This window comes from Esox lucius, chromosome 21 (genome assembly GCF_011004845.1).
Source record: "Esox lucius isolate fEsoLuc1 chromosome 21, fEsoLuc1.pri, whole genome shotgun sequence".
NCBI lineage: Eukaryota > Metazoa > Chordata > Actinopteri > Esociformes > Esocidae > Esox > Esox lucius.
Window position 1 is genome coordinate 22,755,979 of NC_047589.1, and position 12,070 is coordinate 22,768,048.

General features: G+C 42.9%; 1 protein-coding gene across 12 annotated transcripts in view; it reads left to right on the forward strand.

The window, feature by feature from the left end:
• Positions 1-12,070, forward strand: part of ptprma (protein tyrosine phosphatase receptor type Ma) — a 183,797-nt gene that overhangs the window by 55,665 nt on the left and 116,062 nt on the right. For all 12 annotated transcript variants that reach the window (XM_029116168.2, XM_020041831.3, XM_029116170.2 and 9 more), the window contains exon 3: positions 8,288-8,565. In XM_029116168.2, coding sequence (XP_028972001.1) covers positions 8,288-8,565 — 278 coding nt within the window. The remainder of the gene's footprint in view (positions 1-8,287; positions 8,566-12,070) is intronic.

Genomic DNA, 12,070 nt, shown 5'->3' on the forward strand with positions numbered 1-12,070 from the left:
TAAAGACAAAAACTTTCAAAGCATATTCAGAGAAAGGTTTGCCTATTGTGTCAACCAGGGGTTGGGATACATTTCCAACGTTTGAATATCCCACAGTAGCAAAGTACAGTCCATTATTAAGAAATGGAGTAGTTATGGCACAGCTGTGAATCTGTCTAGAACAGGGCATTCTCAAAAACATATCCGGTCAAAAATGGCACTTGTCCGGAAGACCACTAGAAGGACTTTTGCAATTCTAAAGGTGTTAGTCCTCCTCAGCTGAGCAGGGAGACACTGTGTACCGCAACAACATCCCAAGTACTTCACAACAGTGGCCTTTATGGTAGACCGCTGTTGTACTCGCATTGAAAAATAAACCAGATCTCGAGTTTCCCAGAAGAAATGTGGAAGATTCTGAGTGGATGTGGGTGAAGTAGATGAAGGCTGTAGGGTTTGAGACTGAAATAGAGCTTTGTTTTTGCCCCAATACTAAGTGTTATGTTTAGGGCAAGCTAAGTATGGGTACATCATCCTGAGAATACTTGTGCGATCAGTTATTTTCTGTTTTGTATTAGAATTTTGTTCAGAATGTTTTGTAGTTTTTATTTTTCACTTTGACATTATGGACTTATTTTGTGTTCAATGTCAAAGACCCCTGATTAAATCCACTTAGATTTTGCGTTGTATGGCCTCCTGATATTGTTCAATTTGTCTGGGTTTTCATTGGCCTGGGCAATCATTTGCATCCTAAGATCTTCTCAGTTGATCCTGACTCCAAGACTGTTGTTTGCCGTCACACACGCTGTCCTGTAGTCCCAAGATCCCTCTCTTCATTAGTGCAAACCAAACTCCTAGTCCCTGCCCCTCTTTTATCCAAGTACATGGCACCAGCAATGACAGCACCGGGTAATTATTAAAATACACGTTTTCTAATCCTTTTCCCCGTCGAAAGTGCATTGATCCGTGCTCTAAGTGAGAGCCAATGTCTCCTCCCATGTATACAAATCTCATTACCAATCTCGCTGACTCTTGGGGAGCTGTTTACACGGCATAACAATTCTTCTGAAGTGGAACCAACAAGACAATTGCGCTGAGCCGTGCGGCCTGACAATATTGTCTTCTCACCCCTCTCCCTCTTCTGTCTCAGCCCCACACTGATCCACTCATCGCATTTAATCTCTTAAAACTGCCAAGTGAAAAATCTAACTTTAAAAGTCAATATTCTCTTAACTCATGCCTAATTTGTGTTGCTATGGCCAATGGGAAAAAAACGGATAAGAGCTTAGAAATGGATGAATTGGCTAACTGATGTTCTTCCTTCTCTCGTGTTTTTCATGACAACTGTTCCCACACATTATGGTTGTGTAATTGCTGCCAGTTCATGTCTTGGTTGCAGCATACCGAAAATGCCTGTGGAGTTTTAGCGACGAGGCCATAATTGATGAATCAGATATCACTAAGACAATTTTAACTTTTGTGGTATGATTAGAAGTTATAAAATGTAACCCAGTTGAACAAATTATTTTAGTCAGTGATGTCCTGACCAAAAGCATGCAATTGCAAGTGGACAGGACAAAACACAAAACCACATTTAAATTCAATAAGCAATATATACAAGAAAAATCAAACGATCATCAGATTCCATTATATACAACAAGACAGACTTGATGATCCAGCAAAGGCATTGATCAGATGGCAGATGGGTAATTAATTATAGGTGTAATGTGATGTATACTGTGGAAACATTCAAGTGATCAGATTCATGTGGCTTGATGCATGTAGCTAGCACAATTCTCTTGCCTTTTAAAAATGCTTCTTTAAACATGCATTAGAACAGCGGTTGTTCAATTAAACAGAAATTAAGGCCATTGTTATGCACTTGTTCATGTGCCTTCCTTCACACAAAGGCCATGCCCTTGCTTGGCCATTAATCAGTTCAGTAGAAATTTCATAGGTGTGAATTCATCCCTGAAACAGAGAGGGAGGGGGCTAAAAGTTGTTTAGTCTTTCTGTTGCATGTCATCCCACCAGGAAATGATTGATGCATGATCATTTGTGGTCGTGGAGAAAATTGGATTTGGGCAATCTGTGTTTGACCATTTAAAATGCATAAGTCATTCTTCTTTTTTTCCCAGTGTCAAAAGCTCAATGAGGAAAAAAAGAGCACATGAACATCATCAACTGACAAGGTCGATACCCATAATGGGAGATGGAAATGGCAAACATTTCTCTCTCACACACACACACACACACACACACACACACACACACACACACACTCGCACACACACACAATCCATAGAAATCCAGAATATTGAAAGGTTTTTGGTATAGCACTGCTATTTATGGAAATGGACCTATGACTCTGGTTCCTTTTAAAGCATTTCCTTCTTAATTGGCACTGAACCTGGTAATGTAAAAGAGAAAAGCATTTTCCCTTCTCAGTGTATTTCAGACAACACTGAAACATTGCCGCCCTAATCGGCCTCAAAAATAGTTAGCAAATGATATGGTTTTAGTAGAGCGTTGCATGGACGCAGTACGTAAAAGGTGTGGAGGCATATGGTCATTTACCCGCTGAGCTATGGAGATGGGGAAAATATAGGTTAGCTAATAGTGTTGTTGTTTTTTTACCACTGGTGGAGGAGGTTTGTTTACCCCTGAATTTTGTGTTATGTTATATATTCAAAGGATTGCACTGTGTGAATTCCTACATGTGGCATAGACTTAATATCATGTGTCATGTATGAATAAATCTTTTTTTTTTTTTTTGCTTCTGGCTCTTAGCTTAACCAACTAAACCGATTCAGTCTGAGGTGGGAATAATTAAAGCCTACTCCTGTCACTCCTAAGGGGTATAACACTGATCACCAGTGTCCAGGCAGTTGAGGGTATTGGACTCTGGTGCTGCCGGGGAGGTCAGTGCTGGCAAACACGTACTGTCGATGCCAAACGCCGAAAGGCCTCTTGAGCAAAATGATGCCAGCGGAGGTGCTGATTGGGTGGCAGAATGCATGCAGGAGACAAATCAGAAACAGATTGCCTCCTTTGTTTTCTTGGTGGAAACATTTTTTTTTTGGTTAATGTAATGATGGGGCGCTGGCTCGTCGCATGCCAGGTGTGTAACGTTCCACCCATGCCAACTACATTGGTTATTTTGCAAGCAGGCGTAATTGACTTTAAAATGAATAAATCTTCATGTCTTGTGTTTGTTGGCACTAAAGGCTCTCAAGTGTGTCAGAGATTTTATCAACTGAGTTCATGTCCAGACCTTTGGGCGTTATATGAGCGTGATAACCAATGTGATTAACACAACCAGCTCAAAACATAGGTTTGAACACTGCAAGAGAATGGATATGAGTGAGTGTTGTGTATTTTCTTGGATCTTATGCAACGTTTACACCCAGATGCTGTGATGAGGAAACAACAAAACACTGTTAACTTGTGTTTTTTGAAGTTTTCATTGCATGCCATCTGGAGATAAGGTGGGATGAATAATAATTTTAGACTGAAAAACTAGATATTATATGTATTTTTTTTATTATCAAAAATACCATTATCAAACAAGTAGCGTTATATGTGTAACAGTTACTTGAGGACAATGATTGACTAATCCAGAACACGTTTTATTACAGGACCATGATATATGACCTTGAGTGTGAGTCTTTCTCCTGCTTTGTCTATGAAATTATAATGGCATAACAGTGCCTTCTTGTCTCTCCTCTGTTTTTTCCACCCTTGAATATGACAGCTCTGAAAATAAAACCTGTTTTAAAAGAGAGAGAAAAAGGTTAAGGACAACATGAAAGAGTCTAAGAATCCCTTGAAACTGTTCTGGTGTTTCAGTAGTCAGAAAGAAAATGGGCCTCCACTTGGAGAATATCCACTTGTGAAAGGGAATCCTTCTTTTACTTCTCTTGTGAACAAACATTTGACACAACTTATTCTTCTAATCCGGACAAAGTAACACTGGAATTAGTGCTAATGACAGGCATATAATGTTTATATATACGATACACAGCTACACCTATTTTGTTGGATGTGAAATGGAAGACACTTGAGAGAGGGCGAATTAAAAGCCCTTGTTTTGATATCATGTCACAGATCGACGATCGAAATGAACTGATGGATTATGAAAGACGGAATACATACCGGTAAGAAACCGGCTGCTAGGAAAATGGCTCGGCTGTCTGCACCATTGTCTCCACAACTCTACAGACATTACTTGGCAATGAACCTGTCAGTGTACTATATAATGACCCAACTCCGTGCTGCCCAGTCACCTTGTGTATTAACAGCCAGAAACCACGCAAGAAACATTGGAATATGAAATTAATTGGAAGATATCGCTGACACTGGGGATCTGGTGGCCATGGGAACTAGTACTGTGCCTCCGGCTTGGTCATGATCAGAGAATGTTTTAGTGAGTTGGGCCAAGTAAATTTGGAGAATACTGTAATTCAAATGGTGGACTTTTGGATTCATGGCATTATTCAAGCATTTCTTCCCTTTTATTTTCAGTTGCTTTCTTGTTATAAGCAATTTGTCCCTGGTAACTGCAGTCACTGTGGAGTAAAACCACTGTTGTTACCTCCACCCATTCAAAGTCCACTATTTGTTACTTTTAATTTATGCCTTCTTAACAAAGATTGCTTATTTTTTGGGTTACCCTTGGATGTGATGTGATTAATGTTTGAAGAGTTGCCCAAATTACATTTGGTTGTGATCTTAGCCACATGTTCATTTCAGATGCTGAAGTTGTTAGCATTGAATACAGGCTTATAGAACTCTGGTCCTGGAGGCCTGGAGACTAGTTAATTTAACTACCTGGTAGTGGAAACAACAAACAACTGTTTATTCTCTCAATGAGCACTCAGATGGACCTAGGGATATATAAAGTTAGGTCCAGAAATAATTGGACACTGACACACATTTTGTTATTTTGGCTGTTTACCAAAATATATTCAAGTTACAGTTAAATAATGAATAGGGGCTTAAAGTGTGGTCTTCGCTTTAATTTGAGGATATTCACATCCAATGGCCAAGTCAATCACCTAATTTCAACCCAATCGAGCATGCATTTCACTGGCTGAAGACAAAACTGGCTGAAGAACAAGCAACAACTGAAGGCAGCTGCAGTAAAGGCCTGGCAAAGCATCACAAAGGAGGAAACCCAGCGTTTGGTGATGTCCATGCGTTCCGGACTTCAAGCAGTCAAATAAAATTAACATTTTATTTATGATTCTGTTAATTTGTCCAATTACATTTGAGCCCCTGAAATAAGGGGACTGTGTACATCTCATAGGATAGTTTTGTTCTACCCCTTGAGTTAAAGCCTGAAGTCTGCACATAATTTGCATCTTGGTTGTTTCATTTCAGATTGATAGGCATGGTGTCAGTGTCCAAATATTTCTGGACCTAACTGTGTATATACTTTATATAAAATAGTATTTAACCCATCTCACTGCGTTTTTTATTGACTTTAAACACTGGAGAACATTGACTGTGACTGTATGAATGATCAAATCAGTCCCGTCAAAGCAGCAGGCCAGAGGCGATCAACAATGGAAATGCCTGGGAAATGAGAGTGGAGTGATGTACTTTACACCCGGCTCTGCAATTTAATCTGAATTAAGTGGGAAAAGATGCACTTTAGTGCACAAGACTTGACATGCCACTGGAGGTTATATGCTGTAATCAGTACTCCTGCCATCTTAAGGGAGGGTTTGTAGCTGAATTGTTGAGGGAGGCTTAATAACTGGACTGTATTTTATTTTTAAATTTTTTTACGTCATTGCAGAGGACGTCCATGCTTGCGCCGACCACTGAATGTCACTGGCACTGGAAACTGACTTTCCTTAGATGATTAAGTATTCCTCCTGTACTGCAAGATGGAGCTTAAACTACAGTGCCCTTAATCTACAGCAGAGCATTATCTGCTTGTTAGCACATACTGAGGTTGCATTGAAATCATAACAAAATAAGAACATTTTGTAAATTGCAACTAGTGCTGTTAATTAAACTAATCAAGATGAATTGCGTAATCTTCTGTAGTTAATTGGAATTATTGCAATTTGAGTATGTTTGCAAACTATGGACAGTGCACGTTTTGGACTAAATACGGTTCACCAAGTTGGACCATTTCACCAGTGTGTGACACCTTACATTTCTCCCTCTTTATCACAATAACTGGGAGCATTTACAGTATTTGTTGCCCATGTAAATCTAAATGGAAGGTGGCTGATCCAATAGTTGTGCCATCTCTTACCGTTGTGCTCTTGATCAAGGCATCAAATAGTTCCTGCTGTAGGGCTACTGTGTAAAACACGAGTCCCATCTTATCTGGAGAATGGCTCAGTGTTCAGGCATTTGATTCAACACTGAATCACACCTAAACGTTTATTGTCCTTTGCTTTTTTGACTGCAATGTTGTTAGGACTGGGTTTAGGTGGGGGCCTGTAGGACTGGTCCTGTAGATCGTACATCACGGGTGAATGAAACCTTTATTTAATAAATGTATGAAGCAGAAACTTGAAAAACAGGTAATGACATGCCCACAGTTTGTTTTAATGTGGTAGATCTTATAGTTAAATGCATACTTGAACTTGTATAGCATTCTTCTGAGTTATGGACAGAATACACTAACTTATTTGTCCCAACATAGTCCTTGAATCATTACAACAACACAACAGGTCAGAGATCCATTCAACGCAAACTCTCGTTGGGTTCCGCCAACCCACTCTGTCAGTGTTACTGCCCTGGTAATTAAAAAGCGAATATTTTGAGAACTCGTTCAGAACTGGCCCGCAACCCCTGAAAGTGGCGTGGGTCGAGGGTGTCCATCACTCCCCGTGGGCCCCGCCGTGCTATCTCGAGATCGGATCGATTCCTCCTACTCTTTCTGCCGCTCTCCACTCTGGCCTCACAAGGCTAATGCCAGAGCACAAATGGACCGGTGAGAGGGCTGCCAATGAGATGCTGAAGCCCTGTGTGCTTAGCACTTCAGCGCCGCTATGGCACAGCTCATTCTCCAGGTTTTAATGGAAGTGTGGAAGGAAGGCCAGAGACAAAGTGTCTCGTCCCTGTTCTCTTATCCATTCGGGGGTTAATGTGCCTGGGGTCTCTATGACCTCCACTAGAGTCCCCCCCCCCCCCAAATCCCTCACTATGCACATCATTTAGGCTTTTAGGGCATGACGTGTGATGTTGGACTGGCCTTTAGTGGGGAGAAGCTGCATTTCTGTGTAAATAGAGAGAATGGAGCCGTATACATTAGTGACACTTGAGACTTTTTAGGTTTTCCAGAATGCTCTTGGACTGTATCAGCCTGCTGCATTTACTGAGGAGAATTTCAACGAGAATTCTGATTTATTATTGGTGTGCCACTGTAGAAATATTAGTTTTGCACATCACTCTTTTTGTTTCTTTTCTCTTTTTTTTTTAAAGCTGCTTTTCATACATAGTACATTACAGCAGAGTGGAAAGAATATTGCCTTCCATCTCTGCTCCGGAACCCTCTGTCTGTGTAGATAATGAACACCTAGTAGCTAGAACAACGGCCAAGGGCCTTTTGCAGTAAAACAAACATCCCACTCTGCTTTTTGCCCATTAAAAAGTGTCGAAACGGCCCTTTAAACGAGAACGCCGCTGGAGCCTTTTAGGGCTATGTCCACAGAAAGGACCCAGAGTCGTTAGTCAGGATGGGAGAGGTGCTGTTAACGTCTCATTGTGTTTATTCATTTACTGTCGACATCCGACTGGAGCCAACATCCTCTCTTTATCCATGATTTCTGTGAATCCTAGTCTGGTAATAAAGACGCAGACTTGAGCAAATGCCTTACGTTGGTAATAATTAATAGAATAAACCTTCACTTCCTATATTGATGTTAGTGGGTAGAATTGGATGCTGTAATAAAATGACAGATTTGTGCCATGTTTGCTGTGCTCATTGTCAAACATATTTCCTGTTGCAGAATTGAATTGCTAGTGATCACAAACTCTCAAACCAGCTCATCGGGCATTGCATAAATACTTATTATATTTGACTGAGGTATTTGAAATAAGTGTTTCTTTATGATATGATCTGTTTGGGGACTGTTTGAGTATTGGATGAAAGACGTTCCCAGTCATAAGGATATTTAGGAAATTTACCAAGTTAATGTAACTCATGTTAATTGAGAACTCCCTCATTTTGAATCTATAGTATCTAAACTTGCTGGTAACATTTCTTCATACGTCTGACATGTTCAGTTGAGGTCGTGCTGTGACCGTCGGATGGCTCTAACCCTGTCCTCTGCGCTCTCTTCAGGCTCTGCCTTCATGATGGTGAACACCAGCGGCCGCTACTTTGGCCAAAAAGCCCAGCTGCTCATGCCTCCGCTCAAAGAGAACGACACCCACTGCCTCATCTTCCAGTACTACGTGGCGGGCCAGCGCGAGGGCGCCAACCCGGGCCAGCTCAACATCTACATCAAGGAGAACAACAGTCCACTTGGCATGCCCGTGTGGAATGCTTCTGGGCCTGTGTACCCCACCTGGAACCAGGTGGAACTGGCAGTCAGCACCTTCTGGCCCAACTTCTACCAGGTGAGAGGGGATCAGGGCTGGGTTGCGGGGGGTATTGGGCTAGTATTCTGTGGTTCCGTTTAAGTCGTGGCTCTGATTGATCCAGCTGTAGGCGGATGGAAGGCCAGTTGAGACCTCTTCCAAAATATTTTAAACACTGCCCATTAGCAGGGCATAATATTAAACTCTGACAGAGTCCAGGTTTTGTCGGCGCAGCTCCATGGCAGTGCAGTTAACACATTCTCCCAGGGTCTCTGGAGGTCAAAATCGCTTTCTATTATCACTCGCCAATATTTTCTCCTCATGTCTGGAAAATACAAACTCCTTTTGTGTGCAGTATCAGCCCGTTGGGCTGCGGAGTTGCAGATTCCGAGCTGAGGCAATAACAGCTCATGCCAAATGTTTGGTTTCCTCCCACATGGGGTCACAGAAACGCAAACCGACAATCACTTAGACACACCATACAAACACACACACTTAGCATGGCCAGTATGAGTGACCTGGCATGCAAGCCAGTCAATATGTAATCTGCCCTGTGGACGACCCTTAGATTGAAGACTGGCGGTGTGTGTGTGTGTGTGTGTGTGTGTGTGTGTCTGTGTGTGTGTGTGTGTGTGGAGGCAGAGTGGGGGGTCTAGCCATACAGCCCTCATCCTCCTACTAACACACGTTATTCGCTGTTAGACACGTTTTGTCTCACACACACACACACACACACACACACACCTTGGAGTTTCTCCCTAGAGAGACCGGCGGGAAAGAATGATAAATACACCTCCACGTTCCCTGAGATAAATCACCACATTTACTGAAGCACAGGGCAGCAGGAGCTTCTCTCTGTTTCTCTCTCTCTCACTGTCTTTCTCTCTGTCAAACTGTCTCTCTTTCGGTCTCTCTCTCTCACTGTCTTTCTCTCTGTCGAACTGTCTCTCTCTCTCTGTCTCTCTTGCTCTCCCCCTCTCTCCAACTCTCTCTGTCTCTCTTGCTCTCCACCTCTCTCTAACTCTCTATCTCTCTCTCTCTCTCACACAGTTTCCCTTTTTCTCACTGTTTTTCTCACAGTTTCTTTGTCTCTGTCTCCATTTCATTTAGTTTACAATGATTGTTAAAATTCAAATTCTCTCTCTGCCTTAATCCTTCTCTGTCCTCCTATATCCAGAGAAATGGCAATGATAAGGATTGCAAGGAATGCCAAGTTGTGACTTTTTATTACTCTACACTTTCCCATTGTCAAACTGAGAATCTTCAAAGCTTTATACACAATTAGCAATGTAGCAAGTAATTATGGGCTGTCTGTTATTGCACAGTATCTTCAAGTGTTTGTCAAAGAGAAAACCACCTGGTATTCATAAATTACTTCATCTCTTATTTTGTAATTACAGTGTGTTTTCCCTCCCCTCAGTTTACAATGCAGGTCTATCAGTGTCGCTCTAATTACATTGCAATGGTTGGGTCGCGTTGGAGAAACTTTTAATTGATTACACCGTGCATTTGAAATATGGTAATTTTCTTCCCCAGCCGGGCACACTCTGATCTCCATCCTGACATTTTGGATTGTTCATCTCTGCCAGCTCTGTTATTGTAATTCTGTTTTTAGTCACAATCCCAGTTTTCAGTAGAGCTGAGAATGAGCCTTTGGGCAATGTAGCGTTAGTGCGTAATGACCAGGGTGAGAGAGGAAGGATCACCTCTTCTTTGGTCTGCTATTATGCATGCATGAGAGATCAACCTTTTGTTCCAAGGCAGTTTTAACAACTTAATGAAAACACGCTCGTTCTCTCACTCATTGTCATACGTTCACAGTCTACATTGCACACCTTGACAAGGAGCGCTGTTTCCTTTCGATTAGGCATTTTGCAAAGAAAAGCAAAGCTACTTCATCAGCCCTAACAAACCTTTGGTGGAGGCTGTTGCTTGGCGTCACCTCGGCAACATGAACAGCCCAGGGTTTAATCACCTCAGAAGAACTTTGTGACATTTCACATGCTGTCGTTTGCTTTTCATTTCCTTCTTGAAAATTAGGCCCTTGTAATTAGTGGCCAAGCCCTCCACTGTGACTCAAAAGGAAGCTATAGAGAGGGAAGGAGACAGAGCAAAAATCTATTAAAACACATTTCTGTCATTTTAATAGAGGCATCTCATTTGGCCTCAGTTTAACAATGTTATCTTGTGATAATGACTCTCATTTTGGTCGTCTTTGTTCGCAAGGCATTGGAGCTGGTGTTTTCGTGTCCTCCCTGGAAACACACACACAGGAAAGGCTATCTCTAAACAGGTTACGTGGTACTAGGCTTGGTCCTGACCCTCAACATGTCCCACTGCAGCGCATGTGAGTGGCATGATGTGTTGAGACATGAGTTCACATTTGACTCAACATTTCAAGGGTTTATCAGTCTGCTCTCAGGAGGTATGACTAAGATCCCCATGGGTAGTCCTGAACACCCTGTAATCTCTACCTCATGGTGGGCATGAACATAATTTGTACACTAGATGAAATCTAACCCAACTAAGCCCAATCTTAACCCAGGTATGCTGACCTCCGCGGCTCGGGCTTTCTCCCCTTGATCATATCTGACCGCTTGCCCTCAACAGCCAACAGTCCATTTCCTCTTGACCTCGTTTCTGTGTTCCGTCACAAGATACTCCGGGTGGACGTGTCCAGTGAGTGCGTTCCACAGGAGACAGTTCTCATCTTCTCCCGGTCTGATCACACAAAATGGCAGCAACTAGGTGTCAGCACAGTCTGCAGGTGCCTCGTTGGCTAAGGTCCACGAAAGGCCGTGGATGAGGGCGAGGGGACAGCGTTCTTGGATGACACAGTGATCCTGTGATCCTGGCCCATGGAAAGTCCCTGATGTAAACTAACTGGGGCAGGACGTCTTTAACCGGTTGTTTCCAGGGAGACGTGGGCTGTAGAATGGGAGTAGCCCACAAGTAGACGGCAAGGTGGAGCGTGAGGACCTGATTCGGCCCTCCCTGCGTGGTACGCGCCCAGGTGGAACGCCGTGCACGGTCATGAGAACCAGGGTCACAGACAGTCCTCATCAATCCCCTCCCTCTTAGCCTCAGGGAATACCCGAACAGACTCCACTGCACTGGGAAACATTTCAGTTCAGGTTGTGTCTTTACCAAGTGTATGCAGTCCGTTTTTCTAACCTGTAGTGAAGACTTCCACTCTTGGACTGAAACGGCACCGATAAAGAAACTCCTATAAAGCCGGGGAACAGGCCCAGCCCAGATGACTTGGCTCATGGCTAAAGCATGCTCTCTGAGAGCCAGGATTGGTGGATATAAATAGACGTGATCATGAGGGGCCCCATTGTTTGAGAAAGGTCCAAGAAAAAGCTCCATGTAACAGTAACCCAGTGCACCCCCCCCCCCCCCCTCACCACCCCTCACCTCCTGTCTCATGTTTGAAGCAGAATGTGTGGGCCCGGCCCCTTAAATACTAGCAGCTGGAGTCTTCTCCCCCTCCCTAACGTAACACAGGTATGGGGAATGGCAGCACAGGACGTTTCTGTATGTC